Below are 22058 nucleotides of genomic sequence, written 5' to 3' on the forward strand. Positions count from 1 at the left end.
CATATCTTCAGGCCTCTGACTTTGCATTGGCTCCTGCTGTTTCTGTTACTGTCTGTAGGAAGCTGAAGAGTAGGCTTGATTTTTGGAGTCTCCCTAGGAAGTCATTTATCTCCATACACTTGATTGGCATTAGATTAACCTTGTATCCTCTATAAGTCAAGTCAGTGTGTTGAGACCGGGTGCTCCCCCACTCACTGAGATGGGGCCCTGGCTGCAGGTTTGTACTGAAGTTCCCCCTTTCTCCCACCACCAAGGCTTATTGGTTCAAGGAAAGGACCTTGAATCCAAGTTTAACCAATCAGATTCTTACCCTATTTGGTATTAGTGATGCGGGGTCGGTGAGCCGAGGAGTCGAAAGAAAGATTTCTTAGACTCTCAAGATCTGGCAGTAGCGCTCTTTTATTTAGAGAATAGTGTGGAATAGCATGGGGACAGGGCCCATGGGCAGGCAGAGCAGCTGCTGCTGCCCCTGCTGGCATGGGGACAGGACCCATGGGCAGTCAGAGCTCCTGCTGCTGCTGCATGGGGACAGGTCCCATGGGCAGTCAGAGCTCCTGCTGCTGCTGCATGGGGACAGGACCCATGGGCAGTCAGAGCTCCTGCTGCTGCCCCGAGTTGAGGGTTAGGGCTAATTTTATAAGGCACGGGTACGTGACTTATTTTTACTGGAGAAAAGAAAAGATGATGTAAAAAGTCATTAAATGATTTCAGTGCAGATGGGGTCTGGTTATTGTGCGGTCATATAACTTTAGATACGAATCTGGCCATATAGATCAGCATGTAGGTGAGGATGCCCTGGGCTTCTCTCCCTGGGGCGGTCCTAATTCATACCATAAAAAAAGTCCACTGGGTCGTATAGTTTGGCATGTAGGCCAGGTCACCTTGGGCTTCTCTAGCTGGGGCAGCCTTAATCCACATCATTAGGACTTAAAGAAAGTCAGTCTCCAATGGCTTCAAACTATAACTTCAAACTCAAGAGAGGCAGCTGTATTCCATCTTGTGCTTTGAGGAACAGAGACAACAGCCTGGCGGGAGAAGGAGCAAATGCACAGAGAGAAGCAGAAATGAAATGGGCTGGGGTGCTCCTGACTTCATTTCTCGGTTTCCGTCCCTGATGAAGGCTGGCTGCATTCCTGCCCTTGTGTCTCGTGAGATGAGCCACTGTCCTCATTATAAATCCCCCTTTAGATTGGAGCTAGTTCCCTGGAAGTTCTGCTATTTTTAACCAAATCACCTTAATTTAAGGAGTTATGACCAGTTCTTCTGGATTGTCTATGAAACCTCAGAGCCTGTGACTTTGTCATGTGGCTCTTTCTCTCTCCCTTATCCCCAGGTTTTATTTCTTGTAAACCTTGTGGGGAATCTGGCACGGTCGGGCAGGGAATTTGATGTACGGTAAGCAAAAGCTGGTGGAAGGGTGTGTGTTTGGTTCATGCAGAGGCCAGTAGGATGTTTCACTTTTCTTTGCTGTGGCATACAAGAAGCATTAACAAATGTTTGAACAGATGAGCATTCCATACCTCATAAATCTGCATGTGACAAAAAATTAAAATTTAAAGTGATTGTTAATAACTGTTGTGTCACCCGGAGATATAAAAACCCAGTGATCTTCCTAAACTGTTGCACCTGTGGTTGCTGTGTTGGGGTATTGGCCTTACATTTACCAGCTGACTTCTACCCTCACATTATGTAGCAGTTGCCGTGGGTAGGACAATTCTAGCGCTGACACACGAGACCACTTAGAGAAGTCTTGAGGACTTACAAACAGCTTGTGACCTAAACAAGCACTTTTGCTCACAATCTTAACATTGATTTTTCCACTTTCAATTGTGTGTTGGCCTCCTGGCGAACTTTCATCACTTTTTTAGCCAGCTCCTCATATGTATGGTGTTAATTTGGACTAGTTGGAACTACTGTTCCCAGAATCCCCTTTCTTGCATGATTCATGTTAGAGTTGGAAAAAAAAGAAGCTGGCATGAGATTTGGTAGGTAGATTCTCTCCCTATTTGGTACTAGGACTTAAAGCAGCATGCTCTGGGAGAAGCACGCAGAGAGGCTGGCATATCCCAGCTTGTCCCCACTCTCCGCCATACTGGTGGCAGGTTCCGTATGTCCTTGCTCTCCCCTGCTTTACACCCAGCTCTTCTCTCAAGTGCAGGCCCTGCTGACCAACAGAGTCTCCAGGCTGGACGGTTCCACTCTGACAGCTGAAGTGCCTGGCTTCCCGGAAGACTTTGCAAGCTCCATCTGGCCCACCTGTGCCAGCACTACAGGAGGGCTAGTGACTTTTCTCTGATCCTTCAACTTCTCTTTTCAGACCCTTAATGCTCTAGCTTTTCCAATCATAGCGGGGAGTAACTATGTCTTGTTTGCTGTCCCAGAAGTCTTCACAGCTTCTAGCATATAATGAATTCTCAGTAAACATTTACTAAGTGAATGAACTTTATAGAAAGGAGGAAGGAAAGAGAAAAAAAGGAAAATTCACTTCTTTCATTGAACTGGCCCAGATGGTGGAGATTCTCTTGTGCACAATTTTGGCTAAGAGGAAAAGGTGCTTTCCGATCTCGTATTAGTTACTTCTTAAAATAATTCCACAAAGCATATTCCTTAAAAAAAGAAAAAAAAAAAAAAGAGGCCCAGTTGAAATAGAGAAATGAAAGTAGCTTGCTTAAGATCCCAAGGCAAGAGAGGAAGTAAACCAAAATGAGAACTTGTAGTTATGTTTCCTGCTACAACCTGTCTCCTCAGGAACTCGCTAAGTTTTATCTCCCTTGTTTATGAAACCCACTTTTGTTCACCACCACCGCTTCTGCCCCTTGCCCATGTATACACGTAAGCTTGTCCAAACACCACCAGTAAAAAATATATGAAAGTACTTGTTGAAAGTATGGCTCTTCAAAGGGGAATACATTCAAGTCAATGTAATGGGCATTTTTTGAGCATCTATATGTAAGAAAACTTGTGCTGCAGGCAAAGTAAGGATAGAAAGAGGGTAAACGTGTTGTGGTGTTCCTACTGGAGAAACGTTAGAAAAATTCTTAGATGTGGAAGCATTGTTGGTTATTACTTAATTCCTCTTCTCAAAACTGTGTGTTCTTATTCCTCACTTGGGTCTTGGGGTTGTGGTTTCCTCATGAACATAAACCCAAAGTGGCTTAATGAGCTTCAGCAGAAATAGATCCCCCAGGCCTTGGCCCATCTAAGGGAACATTTTGCTATTCCCTAGGTAGTTGATTCCTAAAATTTACCAGTCAACCATCCCCTGAGAAGCCCCTTTAAAATGCAGAATCCTAGGCTTCTCTTCTCATCCCCTCCAACGCCACCCCTGCAGATTAAAATTCAGGATGTCTATGGAATTTGTGTTTTTCACAAGACTCCAGGTGCTCATCTGATGCAATGGTCTTCTGGCCACTCTTGGAGAAATGTCCAAAAACACCTGAAAAAGAATCACCTGGGCATTTATTTTTTAAAAGCTCATTCTTGATTCCCACCCCCAGACCATCTGAATGAGAAGGTTGGCGGCAGGGCCAGGGAATATGCATTTTAAACTCATTCTCCATTTGATTCTTATGAGTATTATTAGATCTCCCACTCTACATTTAAAGCCCAGTTTAGAGACAAAGACCCCTGGAGAGAGGAATAGAAAAAAGGGAAGGCCCTCCTCTCTAATAAACATTGATTTTAGAATCATCCCCTCCTAACTCTTAGAATCTGTTCCCAGCTTATTGCTGATCTGTGTGTTTCTTGGGAAGTGACTGGGTTCCCAAGGTCAGACAGCCGTCACCCCCTCTGAAGGGGTCAGCACTGCTGATGAGCCCATCTGAGCTCACCCTGGATGCAGAACAAACTTTATCTGCAGGCCCATCAAACAGTGATGCAAACCTCAGAAGCCTAGGCGCTGTTGGGAACCATCTTCCTGGATAACTGGGACCATAAAATGGGGTTTCTGAGACCAACCGCAGGTCACCTGTCTTCTTCTGCCCCCACCCCTCTACATCCCCCAGTCCCAAAGCTGTGTCTAACATGTCAGACCAGATAGTAGTTTTGTAAGAAATAACTGTCATTCAGATCATTTGAAAAGGGCATGACATGGCTGTGTGGAAAAACAGCATCCTGAGACAGATGTGTGTTTGAATCTCAGCCTCGCCCCTTACTAGGTCTGAGTTGGGACCAACCACTGAGCCCAAGGGAAAGTGCAGAACAGAAGCAGCTGTGTGAAGTCAGGAGCGCGAGTAGGAGAGCAGTGCAGACAGGGGCAAGACATGGTACTTTTCTTGTGGGCTCCACACTTCAACCTCATTCCTTCCTCTTCACTCCACCCCGCACCCTCCCTGCTCCCAACGCCCAGACTCGTTTGTAAATTAAAGAAGGGTGTCTTCAGCCACCCCTGCCTCGCTTTGTGAAGGACACTGGCCCATAAGGCCCTATGTTCTCTCACCAGCCTCCCCTAAGCAGGGCTGCCACCCCGTCACCTTTACCACTATAAAATTGGCTCCTAGGACTGAAAGGGAACGTTTGCTGAGCACCGGCATGGGCTGCAGGCCAGGGACTAAAGACACTGCAGGAGAAGAGCTTGGGGCCAGGCCGGCGCCTTTGGTAAATTACAGCTATTACTCACCATTGTTCTGCTATTTATTTCTCACAATGGCCCTGGGGAATGGGTCCTGACTGCTGATCTCCTTCTCTTTGCAGGTGAAGAAACTGGGGCTTGGAGAGAGTAAGAAACTTGCTCCTGATCACCTAGCGAGGAAGTGGTGGAACTGGAATTGTAACCCAGTGTATAGACGGCTCCTAACCCACGCTTTTTCAACTGCAATTATTAAGACCTCGGTCTGAGGTCTTACATTCAGAATAAATATAGGAATACTTTTTAAAAATCTGCTAGTTCTGGAGATATATACACATTTATTTTGTGTGTGTGAAATTAAAGCTACATCAATGACTTCAAAAAAGTTACCCAGTATTTACAGGAAAAGCGACAGATTAAACAAGATTGGAACGTGTTGACAGTTGCTGGCACTGAGTGATGGGTAGATGGAGATTCAGTATATAAATCTCTTTTCTTTTGTATCTGTTTGAAATTTTTTTCACTGAAGAGTTAAAAAACAAATTCATTCCACACCTGTCTAATCTGTTACACTAGCAGATTATTCATGGGACCTAAATTGTAGTTGATAAATTTCACATTTTATGAGGATTCTATTGTTTTTGAAGACTTTGAGTACTAAGTTTTTACTTTTTAAACTCTCAAAATAACAAGAATTTATGTGTATTGTATAATACGGGCAAGGCGTTCTTTTAAGTACCTAATATGTGTTTTCAAATAATGGCCACGACAGTCCTATGATGAAAGCATAATTATCTCCACCTTGCAGATGGAGAACCCCGACATGGAGGTAACTCCCTGGTCGGAGGGCCCCTAGCTGGGCTGGAGGGAGAATCTGCATCAGGCCATCTGTCTCAGGTCCACACATACTTTGTCGCCTGCTTGAGTGCGTCACCTTTAAGCAAATATTCATCTTAGGTATCAGTCAGGAACAGTTTTACTACAAATAACAGGAAACCACTCTAATTGTAGCTTCAGTGGCTTACGCAATAAAGAATGGTAATAGTTATTACCTAAGGAGAAGCTTGGAAGGAGGCAAGCCAGGTTTGATGCAGCCGCTCAGTTGTGTCTGCAAGGTTCTAGGCGCTTTCTGTCCTTATGTTCAGCCGCGCTCTGCTTCACACCCTTCCATCTTTCAGCTTGTCTTCTCCTGGGCACAAGATAATGGCCTCACACAACCTTTCAAGACACTTTTTTTTTAATTAATTTTTTTATTGTGGTAACGTTGGTTTATAATAGTATATAAATTTCAGGTGTACATAATTGTATTTCGATTTCTGTAGAATACATCATATAGATTACACCATGTAGATTACACCCAAAGACTAATTACAATCCATCACCACACACATACGCCTAATCACCTTTTTTGCCCTCCCCCCTCCCCCCTTCCCCTCTGGTAACCACCAATCCAATCTCTGTTGCTATGTATTTGTTAGTTGTTGTTTTTATCTTCTACTTATGAGAGATCATATGGTATTTGACTTTCTCCCTCTGACTTATTTCACTTACCATAATGCCCTCAAGGTCCATTCATGTTGTCACAAGTGGACAGATTTCATCATTTCTTATGGCTGAGTAGTATTCCATCGGGTATATATACACTACATCTTCTTTATCCATTCGTCCCTTGATGGGCACCTAGGTTGCTTCCAAGTCTTGGCTATTGTGAATAATGCTGCAATGAACATAGGGGTGCATGTTACTTTATGGATTCATGTTTTCATATTCTTTGGATAAACACCCAGCAGTAGAATAGCTGGATCATATGGTCAAGACACTTTTAAGACACAAGGAAATGTCAGGGGCAGTGCTAGGAAATTCTTAAGTGTGTTACTCTCCTTGGCAGGAAACAAGATATTTCCCACAATTTCCCAGCAGACTTCCTCTTATGGTGGCCAGAGCTTTGCCTATGGCTACCCCTAGTTATAGGAAAAACTGGGAAATTGAGTGTCTAGTAAAGAAGGATAAAATTACTAGAGTCGACTTAGATAAAAGGTTCATGAGGGGGCCGGCCCGGTGGCGCAGCAGTTAAGTGCACACATTCTGCCTCAGTGGCCCGGGGTTCGCCAGTTCAGATCCCAGGTGCAGACGTGGCACCGCTTGGCGCACCATGCTGTGGTAGGCGTCCCATATATAAAGTAGAGGAAGATGGGCATGGATGTTACCTCAAGGCCAGTTTTCCTCAGTAAAAAAGAGGAGGATTGGTGGCAGACGATAGCTCAGGGCTAATCTTCCTCCCAAAAAAAAAAAAAAAGAGGTTCACGCCTGGGGACACATTAAATCAGTGGCCAGTGTTGGATTGTTATTTTTAAAATGCATAGATCTTTTCTTAAAGTTTTTCAGGAACACAGGGTAAAGTTCCACATAGCACATTATACCACGTGGCACTTTATACCACATAGCATATTTTACCACATAGCACAGCAAAGTTTCCTAAATATACCTTTTAACATCGCTCTGTCCCCAAATTGCTCCTTCTTAGATCAGTTGCCCTAAACTCATCTTGTTTCTCTAAAAAAGTGAGCACCTTTGGAATTCTCCTCATTACACCTTCTTTCTACTTCTTTCTCCTCCTAACTCCTCCTCATCTCCAGATCTTTCCTTCTATGTCTCTATCTCTTATGGAAGAATAGTTTAGCCTATTGTGTTAGTTATCTATTGGAGTAACAAATTACTCCAAATTTAGTGGCTTAAAATAAAAGGTTATTTCACAGTTTCTGTACCTCAGGAATTTGAGAGCTGCTTAGTTGGATGTTTCTGGCCCAGAGTCTCTCGTGAGGTTGCAGTCAAGAGGTTGGCAAGGGCTGCAGTCACCTGAAAGCTTCACTGGGGCTGGAGGGTCCACTTCTAAGATGGCGCCCTCATATGGCTATTGACTTGAGGCCTTAGTTCCTCATCGAACGGCCTATTCATAGGACTGCTCAACATGGTGGCTGGCGTCCCTCAAAGGAAGTGATCTGAGAGAGAGAGAGGGAGCCACAGTGCCTTTTATGACTGAGCCTCTGAGTCATACACAGTCACTTCTACCTCATTCTACTTGTCAGAAGAGAGTCACTAAGTCTGGCCCTCACTCAAGGGGAGAGGAGTTCAGCTCTTCTGGAAAGGAGGTATAGCAAGGATTTATGGACATGTTTTTTTAACCACCACATCTATATGTTATTTAATTTCTTATCAGAGAGGGACAAGGGGAAAGAAGATACAAAGGAATGGGAACAAAAGTGAGTCATGGGTTGGCAGCCGTACCCGTGTCCTAGGGCTGCCGTAATAAAATACCACACGCCGGGGGCTTAAACAACAGAAATGTGTTCTCTCACAGTTCTGGAGGCCGGAAGTCCAAGATCAAGATGCTAACAAGATGGCTTTCTCGTGAGGCCTCTCTCCTGGATTTGCAGACAGCCACCTTCCCTCTGTGTCCTCACGTGGCCTTTCCTCTGTGCACACGCAACTCCTGGCATCTCTTCCTCTTACTGGATTAGGGCCCCACCCTTATGACCTCATTCAACCTTAATTTTCCCCTTAAAGGTCCTTTTCCTGAATGTAGTCACGTTGGGGGGCATTAGGACTTCATTATATGAATTTGGGGGGATAGAATTCAGTCCACGACATGTGTGGCATGTTGCTGTTTTGCATATGACTTTTATTAAGATCATATTTTAAGATCTCTGGGGGCCGGCCCAGTGGTGCAGTGGTTAAGTTTGCACGTTCTGCTCTCAGAGACCCGGGGTTCACTGGTTTGGATCCTGGGTGCGGACATGGCACCGCATGGCAAAAGCCATGCTGTGGTAGGTGTCCCACGTATAAAGTAGAGGAAGATGGGCATGGATGTTAGCTCAGGGCCAGTCTTCCTCAGCAAAAAGAGGAGGATTGGCAGTAGTTAGCTCAGAGCTAATCTTCCTCAAAAAAAAAAAAGATAAAATGGCATTGTGGCTTTTTTGGGGTCATTTTGAATAGATTGCGCTGTTTAATGTTGTAATCATCAAAGTTACATTTTTATAAACAATATTTTAAAGCAATAATCTTTCCCCATAGGAAAAAAAATGATAACAATTCTTTCCCAGGCTGCCAAGAAGTGGAACGTGCGCTCTTAACTGCTGCGCCACCAGGCTGGCCCCCCTTTTTTTTTAGGTATACTTTTTGGTGAGGAAGATTCGCCCTGAGCTAACATCCATCCTTTACTTTATACGCGGGACACCTGCCACAGTATGGCTTGACAAGTGGTGTGTAGGTCCGCACCTGGGATCCGCACTGGAGAACCCTGGGCTGCCAAAGCAGAATGTGTGCACTTAACTGCTACACCACCGGGCTAGCCCCCTGAAAGCAATTCTGAAGGCTTCTTTTTATTGTGAAAAATAGCACATGCAGAAAGATGCATAAAACATAAATGTACAATTTAACAAATTGTGAGAAAGTAATCATCCTTTTAACTGCTAAGCAGGTTAAGAAATAGATACTGCCTGCAAGTCAGAAGCCCCCTCTGAAGCTACTTAGACGCCTTTGAAAGACCTTGCTTAACTGTGGGATAGAAATGAGTTTGTTCTACACTGTTTTATCTCTGTTTTTTTCTTTCTCACATATATAGTACACATGGGATCAACCTCAGAAATTATCAGCATATTAGATTGCAGTGTCTACTAATGAACGGCAGAGGGTGTCCTTTGATTTATTGTTGATACTTGAAAATAGAAATGGAAGCTGAGAAACAAGAATTTATCTTAGAGGATCAAGCGGACAAAAAAGAATTAGAGAGTAAAATCCATAAGTTTATCATTAGAAAGTCAGTGCTTGAGCAAGCACACGAAGTTGTACACTTTGAAATAATTCCTTTTTTAAAAAATCCTGAATTTAAGTGGATTGATATTTATTTAAGCCTACGGAGGCTTAGAAGCGTTCCAGTTTTAGATTTTGACTTAAAAAAGGAATCTTAATTCTTACAAGACAACTTTCACAACTGACAGACAGAGGGGCAATAATTTCTTTTTCATATTTCTCCAAGCTAAGAATGTATACTTTTCATAATTAAATATTCAAGGGAAAAGAGAGCTTTTCTTATGTATGCAGGGGTGGGGGTGTGGGGACAAATTTTAGACTGCAGGGGCCAAGCACAGTCTTGCATACAGAAAGTGCACAACAGATGTGTGTTAAATTGACTTGAATCTAATTGAATTAAAGCTTAAGATGAAATATGAATCACTGAAATGCATAAAAATTTAAAAAGTCTATGGATGCAGTTAATGTGGGATATAAATCTTCAAGAGAAGAAGTTTTAGGATAAATAAACTTTATATCCTTTTATACCCTAAATTTATTGAATTTTTTACATAAATATGGCAAAAGATGAAATAGGTAAAATTAAAAGTCATTTACTGACTTATTAAAGTCAACACTTCTATGTGAAAGATTTAGACAAATTCATGGAATCAATCATAAACATATTTTTGAGAGCTATTAGGTTTCATAAATGATGCAAAGGCTTTGAAGCTTTTCCTCTTTATGAGAAGAGTCTAGAGCCCAGGTTTCTGGATTCCATGTTAGACCCTTGTATCAGAGCACACGCCTCTTCCTCTGGTCTCCATCTCCTCAGGAAAAGAGTTCAGTTGATGTGATTTATAATATATTTGAAAATTCAATAAAATGAGACACTTGAAAAATATTCAATGAACACCTAGAGATCTCATCTTAATTTTCTAATTATTCTTACTTTCTTACTTTTTTTCTTTTTTTTTTAGGAAGATTAGCCCTGATCTAATATCTGCCAAAAATCCTCCTCTTTTTCCTGAGGAAGACTGGCCCTGAGCTAACATCCATGCCCATCTTCCTCTACTTTATGTGTGGGATGCCCGCCACAGCATGGTTTGACAAACAGTCCACATCGGGGATCCGAACAGGCAAACCCAGGGCCACCGAAGTGGAACGGGTGAACTTAACCACTGTGCCACTGGGCTGGCCCCTCTAGTTACCCTAAAGTAACTTATTATAAATTAGCATGAAACTGAAATGTCGATTGGACTGAGGCAGATAAATCCTTCGTTTTAATTAGACTTTACAGGGCAACATTGTAACATCCCAAAGGACTCACATATTAAGGTGTGTAAAGATCTTTCTTCTTGCTCTTAGGATTAATGCTTCTGGCTTGCACAATAGAGCAATTCATGTGTAGGTGTCCGGGGCTGAGCTCTTCTGGTGTAAAGTGCTCAACACCACCTGTTGCTGCGCACCTGAGAGCCAGCCACGGATCCTCACTGCTCCAGATTTCATCCTGGGGAGAATCCTAGGCTGTAAATCACATACCATAGTCTTGGGTCAGGATAAGGATTCTGACCTGCTTTGCCTCCCAAAGATCAGGAGTTAACAACTGGGCACCTGGGAGATTGTAACTTCTGCCTCTCCAGAAAGCAGAGCAGCCTGGACACCAGCTGTGGTTGTTATTTTCTGTTCTGATTCAGCAATAATGTGTTTAAGGTACAGAAACATACTCTGTCAACCTCAAATAGAATGGGTGGGTAGGTGAATGTTATTGTAAGGATGCAACAGAAATCTCACAAAGAGAGGGATACATAGTCCAGCCAGGGGATCCAGAGATCTCAAAGGTCAGGAGTGAAACTGACCTGGGTTAAATTTGGCTCTGAAACTTACTAGTTGCATAATTGTAAGCAAGTCATTTTTTAGCCCTGTAAACTCTTTTGTTCCTTAACTGTACTAGGGAAATGATTATCTTCTTTCTTCCTAAACTGCCGAGTATCAGATGTCATGTAAGGTGGCCAAGAATGATGGCTGGCATGGAGTACGTGCCCATCAATATGCTTTAAAAATGGGTCAATGATATAAGTCTGGCTCATGGGAAATTCACGGGACCATCCCCAGAAACAAAAGAGATGGTTTGTTTACAGAGTAGGTGATGAATTACATTTTGGACATGTCGAAATTTTCATCTGAACAGGATAGTCAGGTAGAAAGTTCCCCAAAACCGATGGAAATGCAAGGTATGTATTTGGGAAAGAAGGCAAGCCTGGCTAGAGAATCAGATTTGGGACCCATCTAGAGAAAAATGATAGTTACATTAGTGAGAGCAGAGGTGCTGAGAGGACTAGGTAGAATGAATAGAGGAACAACGGACATACACAACTATGGGCATACACAAACTTTAGGGAGGGAAGAAAGAGGGAAACGGGAAGGAGTGGTTTTGCAGTGAGAGAATTAGGAAGGTGCTAGTACAAAATGGTTGAGAACATTTAGGGCTTTCAGTGGTGTTCTTTGGTGGTTTTAAAGTTTTTGCAGATGAAGTTTTGCATGTAGCCATGAAAAACTGTAAGCTGCATCTGTGATTTACATAATAAGTTAAAAGAAATAAAATATCACTCTTTGAAATTAGAATGAATACATATGCATTATATATAAGGAATATATGAATATATATGTACATAGATATATACATATATGATGAGAAATTAACAGAACATTTGAAAAGGGCAGTTGCAAAAATATTTACAAGTATATACTCTAAAACCTTGTCCTAATTACAACCCTGCGAGAATGTATATGTGGTGGCGAGAGCAAAAAATCAGAATCAGATAGTCTTGGGTTCAAATCCTGTGACCTTGGAAAAGTTATTCATGCTTGAGGTGCCACAGTTTTTTTCTCTAATATGCCTAAAATCACATCTCTAAATTAATAATAGCATCCCTGGTTGTGATAATTAAATGAGGCAATGTGTATTAAGTACCTTGAACAGTGCCCCAAACATAGTAAATGTTATTACACTCGTATTGTTTTTGTGTTGCATGTTATGATTGTTATTACCATGTAAGTCTCTTTTGTATGCTGCATCCCTCCTTGTACCTTAGTTTTAACACTAGGTGGCAGCAATACTCTTAACCAATTTAAATAAAAATTGCCAACTTTCTGGAAGAGATGTGACCAGGGAAGGCTTACCCAACAGGAAGATGTGTGTAGGGCGGCAGAAAAGCAGAGGGAGAGAGAGCATAGATAGATAGAGACAGAGAAATGGAGGAAGAGGAGGTGGGGGGAGGGAGAGAGGGAGGGAGGGGGAGAGGGAAAAATGTTGAGAAAGAATTTGATATTGCAACAGAAAATACTTAAACAGTCATTACGAGGGGAGACCAGACCTTTATTGGATAGCCATGCATCTTCTATAGGATTTAGTGCTAGTCTTGTTTTTAAATACCTGTGGGGGAGGGTGGCTACCATATATTTTCTGTGTTGACAGTTTTTAAGGATCTTAACTGGTCCTGGATGAGATTTAGCAAAATCAGCTGCCCAGTAAATGGTAAAGCATAAAGTGTTTTATTCATTTTTTTATCAAATTATTAATCCCAACTGTAAAAATATGGCTATTTTCCTCTACGTAAAACATTTCTTCCACAATAAGACATTTAATAGTATTATTAGTTATCAATTGCTGTGTAACAATTACCCCAAAGGTTGTAAGCTTAAAATGACAAACATATTGTCTCAGGGCCAGGAATTCTGGAGTGACTTGGCTAGGTGGTTCTGGCCCGGGGTCTCCCGTGAAGCTTCAGTCAAGATATCAGCTGGGGCTATCTGCTGGGGCTGCAGTCATCGGAAGGCGTGAGCGAGCCATGGAACATCTGCTTCCAAGATTGCGCACTCACATGGTTGGTAGCAAGAGGCCACCTCACCCGTTGTTGGCCAGAGGCCTCAATTCCTTTGCATGTGAATTTCTCCATAAGGTGGCTTTGGTGTCCTTCCAACATGGCAATTGGCCTCTTCCAGGGTTAGTGATCCAAGAGAGACAGCAAGAAGGAAGCCACAATACTTTTTATGACCTAGTCTCAAAAGTCATACACCATAACTTCCACCAGATTTGTTCAAAGTGAGTCACACAGGAAATAACTAAACACAATTGTCAGGAATTATCTACATATGCAAGAAAAGGAGTTCCCATATGGTGAAATCACAGGCTGTCTGATATCTCTCAGTGTGGCCCTGGACTCATCACATCCTCTCCCTGGGTCCTGATTTCTTCTCCTGTAAAAAGAGAACAGGCCATGGATCTGCCACTTCGACTGCATGTATGCACGTGTATAACAGGAATGAAAGTTCCATAAAACAATACTTATTCGCATGATGTACTCTCATTACCCCGTATTCTATGCTAATTCATTAAAAAAAAATTCAGGTTAAAATCTGCTAGGTTGATTTCACAATCCATTAACGGCTTCACCATTCTTTGAGTTCAATCCTAATACCTACTTCCACTTCTGGCTGCTCCTTTTCCATCAGTACCAGACCAGAAACATTACAGAGCAAGCGAGTCCTGTCTTCCAGGTTCTGAGAGGCACCTCTTCTAAAGGTGGGTCAACCCTTCGAGCCTATTCTAGTTAGGCCCGAGTTAGGATCAGAGGTGGCTTGTCAGGGCGAGGAGGGTACTGTGCTTAGCTTCAAAATTTGGCCCTGCAACTCACTAGCTACGTGACCCGGGGCAGCCCTTTAAGCTCTCTTAGTTCACTGCTCCTCTCTACAACTGGAATCGCCTATCTCATAAAGTTGTCACTAGGCTCAAAATCGGATAATTAGGCACTTACCACGTGGCAGAGAATTTACAGACATGATCTTTAATCCTCACAACCCTGTAAGAGTATTATACACGTTTTAGAGATAAAGAAATGGAGGCTTAGAGAAGTTACGTAGGTAAGCTATGAAAACTGGCAAGAGGCAGAACTAGAATTCCAAACCAGTTCTGACTCCAAAACCCTCACGCAAAACGGAAAGGTAAGCTATTGTCCTCTGACGTCAAGTGGTGACCACCTGATGTATTAAAATATAGATTCATCCTGAGTCACCATAGTGTAATGACTTCAGAAACAGGTCCATCAGGCCACGGTTTCTGATCCTGTCTTGCTCTTTACACGAACACAGAACACATCATACGGGTTTCCAGCTTTAGCGTTTGAAACGGCCTTGACCCACCAGAGGGTGTGAACAGTAGCAATGACAACAACGCTGCCGCTCAAGCGTCACCGGTGAGAACGGCACACAGCGAACAGGTCAGAACCCAGCACATTTCTTTAAGTGGCCCCCCAAATGGTCCCCAAATCAGTCCCCAAATGGCTTCAACACAACCTCATTACATTTAAAAGTGTCATTTTCATGGAAAGGCCAGCTTACAGCCCTGTCTTTGGCTCGTGGCCTTTGTTCCGTCCAGCGTGGTCCCGGTCCTGGCTGTCTCACCAGGGGGCCTGTGTCCGACGGGACCTCGCGGGGCGCGCATCCCAAGCCCGGCGCCCCGACCCCTCGCGGGCGGGGCCGGGACCACAAAGCCCTTTATTGAGGCCCCGGCGTGACGCGGGCCCCAGGCCGGGGCGCCGCCCGCCCGCAGCTCGGGCGCGGACAGGAAGGAAGCGTGTGCCCGCGGGGCGGGCCCGCGGTGTGGCCCGGCCTGGTGAGCCTAGATGGGCGTTCGCACTGCCGTGGGTACGAGGCCCGCGACCCTCCGAATCCCCCAGCCGGTAACCTGGCACCGGCGCCGCCTCCCCGGAGCCGCCCCCAGGCCCCGGCGCTCGGGAGGAGGGGCGGGCGGAGGGCGCAGGGGGAGCAGCGGGGCGTGCGGGCTCAGGGGGCGGAGCGGGGCGTGCGGGGCGCGGGGGGCGGAGCGGGGCGGGCGGGCGCGGGGCCATTAGTGGGGGGGGGGGGGTCTCCTGCCGCGGAGCTCCACCCACTCCCCGGAGCCGCGTCCTGCGTGGAACGGCACGTCTTGCCGGGAGGAGCGTCGCCCTGACCTGGCCCCGGAGAAGGGTGCATGGAGGGGACATGGGATTGGGGCTTAAAGTTGGCTACTTTTTAAATTCAGATCTTTGAAAAAGGGAAAACCTGAGAAGGTTTGCATCCTTTAAAGGGCTCGAGCGAGGGAAGTTCCCGTGGCCGCAGAGCCATTTGTCGCTTAACTGTGCCACAGTCAGACACTGGTTGGGGATGAGTTAGTTTGAGCCAGTTTGGCAGGTTTAGACAATGACAGAGTTCCCTGACGGCCTGCCGAGGCTGTCAACCGGGCGTCTTCTCCTTAGATGGCAAGGAATGACAAAATGAGTTCATGGGAAATAAAAGAGAACACAGTTGTACATTAGGAGTTCAGCTTCAGTGAACATTTATTAGGGATGTTTTGACATTCAGAAATGCTTTTTCTGAAGCTTTTTATTATTTGTATGTTAAAAAACATTCAAGTGCAAGCCATTAATTAGGTGCATTGCAGTCATTTCAGGCGAAGTGAACAGGATATTGGAGTCATTCCATCAAGCACCTACGTGAGGCAAGTGGACTGTAAAAATTCACCATGGCTTATGTCTTGCCAAGAAAGAACACAGTGAAAACCATTTTGCGGGGCAGGTGTTATGAAGTGTAAGTATTTATATCACGGTGAGCATTGACCGGGGCGGGGGAGTGTCTTTGTTAAAATAAAAGCACCAGGCACCCTTAAGTTCCCATGAGGTACTGGACTATATGAGCCATTTTCAGGTGTCTGGATACTAATTTTTAAAGGAAAGTGTTTTTATAAGAATTTATAAATTATATTATTTGGCCCTTACAACAAAACCACACTTTCAAGTGTGAAAACTGAGGTTGGGAGATGTGGTTTGATCAGAGTCACACAGTCATGGAGTAAAGAAGTGACAGGGTTAGAAGTCTGAGTCTTCTTACTCCAAAGCAACACTTTCTGCTACCGCCAACCGCCTTAAAATACCTCTATAGATAGCATAAGTCTACTGAAACATGCCTTGGTGTCGAGTATGTCTTAACAGAGCACTGAATTAGCTGGTACTAAGAGTGAGTTTTGCATCCTGTACACTTGGGCAGGCGATGTATGCACAATATGGGCTTTGCAATGAAGAAGGCCTGGGCTCAAAGCCTGGTCCCGCCCCTGGCTCCCTGTGTGACCTTGAGTAAGTTGCTTAATTTCTCTGGGTCTTGGCCTCCACGTCTGTAAGATGAACATAGTGATGTGTGTAAACTCTTTGTACGTTGCCTGCCATATAGTAAACCCATAATGAACAAGGATTGCTACCATGTGGTAGTTTCACTCTGTAATACTGTAGTGCTGCCTTGTTTTTAGTTTATTTATTCTTTTTGGTGAGGAAGATTGGCCCTGAGCTAATACCTGTTGCCAGCCTTTGTCCTTTTGCTTCAGGAAGATTGTCGCTGAGCTAACATCTGTGCCAGTCTTCCTCTATTTTATGTGGGATGTACCACAGCATGGCTTGACGAGCAGTGCTTGGTCCTCGCCGGGAATCTGAACCTGGGAACCCTGGGCTACCAAAGTGGAGTGCAGGAACTTAACCACTAGGCCACCGGGCCACCCCATTTGTTTTTAATTTTTGAACTTGTTTTGTTTTTTTAACCTCTTTGCCACAGTTTATGACATACTTAGAATTATCAGTCAATTGAATTTTTCTTTTTAACAATATTCTAAAAAGTAAATGGAGACAACCTACGGGGTTGTGAAACCAAAGCTATAGGAAAACTAAAGAAAACTGACCATTGCATGTTGTTAAGTTTTGTCAGTTCAGTATGTGTTTAGACTTTGAATTATAGGCAAGCACCATTACAGTCAATATTATGAACATAATTTTTATGATGAAGACATTCCTATGTCTGGAGAATGATTTCAAGCACTGACTCTGCAGGGTTTTTTTTTTCTTTCTGCAGAATTTTATATCATGAATAATCTTTGCAAAACCAGTGGCTTCTGTATCATTCTCGCAAGAAAGTATTTGAAATCATACTATTTATCACAGCAGCTGAATTAAGAGGAACAGAATGCTGGTAGCAATCTTTGGAGTTCATTTACTCTGGCAACTCCTCAACTTGGGCTTTTTTTTTTTTTTGGTTAAGTGTTTTTAGAAGATTATTTTAAAAAACCCTGAAAGCATTCAAACTGTATAGAAGCATTTGAAAAGCAAATAAAAATGCTATTTCTCGTATCCTTGTCTCTCCCTGCAGTCCCCCTCAGAGGTAAAATGTTTGTTATTTTTCTAGAATTTTCTGTGTGCTGTGCAAGATACGCGTACATGTTTTTACGCATGGGATTATATGGAACTTTGCCCCTTCCCCTATTGTGTCTTGTACAGCCTAGTGGTTAAAAAGCGCATATTCTAGAGTCTGACTTCCTGGGTTCAGATTCCAAACCCATGACCAACGGCCTTGTGACCTTGGGCAAGTTGTTCTCTGTTCCTGTTTCCTTATCCATAAAATGAGCAATACAATAGCGCCTGCCTACTTCATAGGGTTAGTGTGGCCATTAAAGGTGTTCATATGTATAAACTGATTAAAACAGTGCCAAGCATATAGTAAATGCCAGATAGACATTAGCTCTTTCACTGCTCATCTTTCCAAATCAACATATAAGGATAAATCTCATTCTTTCATGTATGTACCACAGGTTGTTTAACCCGACTCTTCCTGACAGACATCAAGGCTATTTTGTGTATTTTTGTGGGCAAACAATGCTTCAACGAACATTCTTGGAAATAGATCTTTCTGCACTTGTTCAAGTACATCTCTAATCATTGTAGACTTCCGGCCACTCCTTAGAGTTAGATGCTCGAGTAGCAAGGAAGCTGCAGAAGGAAAACGAATAGCTGGCATGCGTGTGACCGCCTCACTTCCCTCCTCGTACCAGAGCATGTCTCCCCTTTCCTCGTGCGTGTGAACTCACAGGCCTGTAGATGAGAAACATGTAGCTGATAGGTTAAATTTCTGAATTGGGATACATAAAACAATTCATTTAAAGTTCAGAGTGATTATTTTCAATATTGTAGTTCAGGATCTCATCCCCCTCTCCAGTTTTCTAAGGGTTCTCTTGGTACTAGTCCTTCTAAATAAATATACTTAGGTCAAGTACCAGCTTTGGTTCTCAGTTAACTTCTGAGTCTCAGTTTCCCGTCCGCCTACATAGTGGTTGTAATGATTAGAATCAGCTCATACACTCAAAGTCTTAGACGATGCCAAGTACCCTGCTCAGTGTGTGATTATTCCCTTTGTTCTTTCCCTACTGTGACCCTATTTTTGATCAGCCATGAAAGATTTGGAGCTTACGGTTCTTGACTACATCCTCTTAAAGGATCTGGAACTATTGGGTTGACTCCAGGGAGGCTGTATTGTGAACAAAAGTTCCTGTCATTAGAGTTTATGGTAATTTTTCAATATACCTCTACATTAATTAATATAAATCTCCTTCTCCTGGATAAATTTGCAACTCTGGAAAATCCTGAATACCCCCCTGTCAACCAAATGTCTAGTGGAAAATGGAACAGAGAGAGTTAATAAGATGTCTTCTGTATATCCCACAGTAGATACTTAATAAATATGTATTGAATGAATTAATGAATTTTTGCCCCAGACAGGAACCTTGGGACCTTGCACTGCTCACACAGACCTGGTATACGAACCTAACCAACATCCAATTGCCTTTCTTGGGAGAAATTACGTTTGGTAGTCCTTTACAGCTCCAAAAATGTAAAACCGTTAAGGACGGTCTGCTCCCTTCTGCAGAATGTAAGTTCCCTAAGAACTACTTTAATGAATTATAAATTTCATGTGTGCTGTTTTACTTATGATCAGAGAAATGTTTAAATACGCTCATTCATACCCAGAGCCCTGTCTTCTTGTTTAGTGTTCAAGAATGTGATTCTGTGTGATAAATATTCAGTTCTAAATTACGCCTGGTGAAAAATGTCAGTTGGACTACTTTGTGTATTTTCTCTTTCAGCCATCAAACTTGAAAGGGAGTATGAAATGAAGCGCCTGGATAACCTGAAGCGCCAGGAAAACGCAGCTGAGGAAATTCAGGTTTCCCTAAGGGAAAGGCCAGTGGGTTTGAGAAGACCTCTTCCACCTAAGTGACAGTCCTCTCATAATGGAATCTGTAGAGCCAATGAAGGGCTCTGACCCTTCCCTGTGTGGAGTTCGGTGCAGACGTATGAATGCCCTCTGGTGGACGAGCCAGCTTCAGGGTTAGTGGACAGCTCTGGCAGATCTGAGTTCTCGCCACACACTTGTTCCTTTGTATCACAAGCAACAGCACTGTAAGTAGATGAAATTGCAGCTGGAATTGAGTCATTTGTGCTATTCATTTTGATTTTTGTAAAATTGCACTAAGGGAAGTGGAAACTCCTTGTCAGAGACATTATTTTGAAGAACATTTTGAATTTACATCTTTGAGATCTTTGAGATCCCAAGGAGGCACCAAAAAGGAGAGAGAGAAATTCCTTTTAAAAAAATTTTTAAAAATTAAATTAAATTTTTTTAGTTGAAGTCACATTGGTTTTAACATTATGTACATTTCAGGTGTACCTCATCACATTTTGACTTCTGTATATACTGCATCTTGTTCACCACCAAAAGTCGGGGTGCCATCCTAGAGAAATTCTTTTTTTTTTTTAAGATTTTATTTTTTTCCTTTTTTCTCCCAAAGCCCTCCAGTACATAGTTGTGTATTTTTTTTTTTTTGAGGAAGATTAGCCCTGAGCTAACTACTGCCAATCCTCCTCTTTTTGCTGAGGAAGACTGGCCCTGAGCTAACATCCATGCCCATCTTCCTCTGCTTTATATGTTGGACGCCTACCACAGCATGGCTTTTGCCTAGTGGTGCCATGTCTGCACCCGGGATCCGAACTGGTGAACCCTGGGCCACCGAGAAGCGGAACGTGTGAACTTAACCGCTGTGCCACTGGGCTGGCCCCTCTTTTTGTTTGTTTTGGTTTTTGGTTTTGTTGGTGAGGAAGATTGTCCCTGAGCTAACATCTGTGCAGTCTTCCTCTGCTTTGTACGTGGGATGCCGCCACGCCACAGCATGGCTTGATGAGTAATGTGTAGGTCCGCGCCGGGGATCCGAACCTGTGAACCCCGGGCCGCCAAACTGGAGCATGGGAACTTCACCACCACACTACTAGGCCAGCCTAAGGCCAGAAGTTTTGAATTTGCAAAAATTTGATTTTATTCTTGTTAATGTATATGTGCTCACCAGACCATATGACCTGATTTTTTTAGTTCAAAATCTGGCTGTTGTACCTATGACATATCCTGATAATTTCTGCTTAAAAACAGTAGTCTCCGATAATCAGCTTGTCACTTATACCTTTCTCTTGAAAGAAGCATGGAAAACCTGTGTAAAAAGGCCATGTTCTGATGTCTCCACTGTGCGACCCAGGGACGTAGATGCCAGTTTATGGTCTGCTCTTGGGAACCACCAGTGAACCTTAAGCATCTGACTCCTCAGCTCAGAGCCTTACACCCGTAGTTACTGATGTTAATTGGAAGTATGAGTTATCTGCTTCTGGCCTTCTTCAGAGCTGTTGTGAAAGTGAACGATATATGTGTCTGTTTGCAGAAAGCTTTCCAGAATTAAACATCTCAATGTTCCTTGAGAAAAGGTGAGATATGAGAAAGCTTTACTTTCCCTTCATTCTCTTGAGAAAAAAATGTCTCCTTACATCCTTAAGGTTCTTGTAATTATATTATGTTTTTAGGCAGATATTTCTGAACCTGCTTAAAACTGCACATACTGAAATAAAATTACATTGCGAAATAAATTTGAGTAGTATGTGTTTATGGATCTCTTTCCTGAAATGATTTAAGAGCAGGAATGGTTTCTTACTAATGTTAGTACTTCAGGGCCTAGCTCAATGCTGAATTTATATAGGCACTCGTTATACGTTTGTTGATTATTGGTTGAAAATTTCCATGTGGTCAAATGTCAGTAATAGAAAGTACTTCATAGTTGTACTCTGAACTTTTTGTGGTAGGAGAATTTTTAGGAGAGGTAGCCGTGACGTGATTGAATATGGGCCTCTAACAATTCAAGACAAAGATAAGAATGAAAAAATATACAATTTTTACATAAAATGTCTTAAATTATAAAAACCTATTTTATTTTTTTAATTATTATTATTATTTTTTATTTTACTTTTTAATTTTTGGTGAAGAAGATTGGCCCTGAACTAACATCAGTTGCTAATCTTCCTCTTTTTCCTTGAGTAAGATTGCCACTGAGCTAACATCTGTGCCAACCTTCCTCTAAAACCTGTTTTAAACTGATACCAATTTTATTTGCATACAAAAATTTCACTCCTTTACATCTCCAAACCCCTCCACTTTATTGATGTCACAAATTACATCTTTTTATATTGTATATCCATTAATATAGATTTATAGTTATTTTTTATGCTTTTGTCTTTTAAATTCTGTATCAGAATTAAAAGTGCACCACAGGGGCTGGCCCCATGGCTGAGTGGTTAAGTTCACGTGCTCTGCTTTGGTGGCCCAGGGTTTTGCTGGTTCAAATCCTGGGCGCGGACATGGCACTGCTCATCAGACCATGCTGAGGTGACGTCCCACATGCCACAACTAGAAGGACCCACAACTAAAATATACAACTGTGTACTGGGGGGATTTGGGGAGAAAAAGCAGGAAAAAAAGA

General features: G+C 43.0%; 1 protein-coding gene and 1 long non-coding RNA gene across 7 annotated transcripts; one reads left to right on the forward strand and one right to left on the reverse strand.

The window, feature by feature from the left end:
- Positions 1-382: 382 nt before the first annotated feature.
- Positions 383-7566, reverse strand: LOC111772859 (uncharacterized). The gene is made up of 5 exons (XR_002806948.2): positions 7333-7566; positions 6119-6284; positions 5620-5756; positions 4619-4740; positions 383-3436 (listed from the first exon to the last, which is right to left on the reverse strand). It is a non-coding gene; the product is annotated as an uncharacterized lncRNA (long non-coding RNA).
- Positions 7567-14432: 6866 nt separating this feature from the next.
- Positions 14433-21171, forward strand: C3H4orf36 (chromosome 3 C4orf36 homolog). 6 transcript variants are annotated; one of them, XM_070263493.1, is made up of 4 exons: positions 14433-14634; positions 15837-15982; positions 18981-19135; positions 19350-21171. In XM_070263493.1, the coding sequence occupies exons 2-4, from the start codon at positions 15918-15920 to the stop codon at positions 19481-19483; spliced, it is 354 nt and encodes a 117-aa protein (XP_070119594.1). In that variant the 5' UTR covers positions 14433-14634; positions 15837-15917; the 3' UTR covers positions 19484-21171. The 6 variants fall into 6 exon arrangements, with proteins under 6 accessions (XP_070119594.1, XP_070119595.1, XP_023493530.1 ...); XM_070263494.1 differs by lacking the exon at positions 14433-14634 and adding an exon at positions 14838-15003; XM_023637762.2 differs by lacking the exon at positions 14433-14634 and adding an exon at positions 14896-15061.
- Positions 21172-22058: the final 887 nt, after the last annotated feature.

This window comes from Equus caballus, chromosome 3 (genome assembly GCF_041296265.1).
Source record: "Equus caballus isolate H_3958 breed thoroughbred chromosome 3, TB-T2T, whole genome shotgun sequence".
Taxonomy (NCBI): domain Eukaryota; kingdom Metazoa; phylum Chordata; class Mammalia; order Perissodactyla; family Equidae; genus Equus; species Equus caballus.

Coding starts and splice junctions, on each gene's coding strand:
- C3H4orf36 (XM_070263493.1), top strand. CDS start 15,918: ATGGCTTATGTCTTGCCAAGAAAGAACACAGTGAAAACCATTTTGCGG. Junction 15,983..18,980: donor CGGGGCAGGTGTTATGAAGT/GTAAGTATTTAT, acceptor TTTTTGCCCCAG/ACAGGAACCTTGGGACCTTG. Junction 19,136..19,349: donor TCTGCTCCCTTCTGCAGAAT/GTAAGTTCCCTA, acceptor TTTCTCTTTCAG/CCATCAAACTTGAAAGGGAG.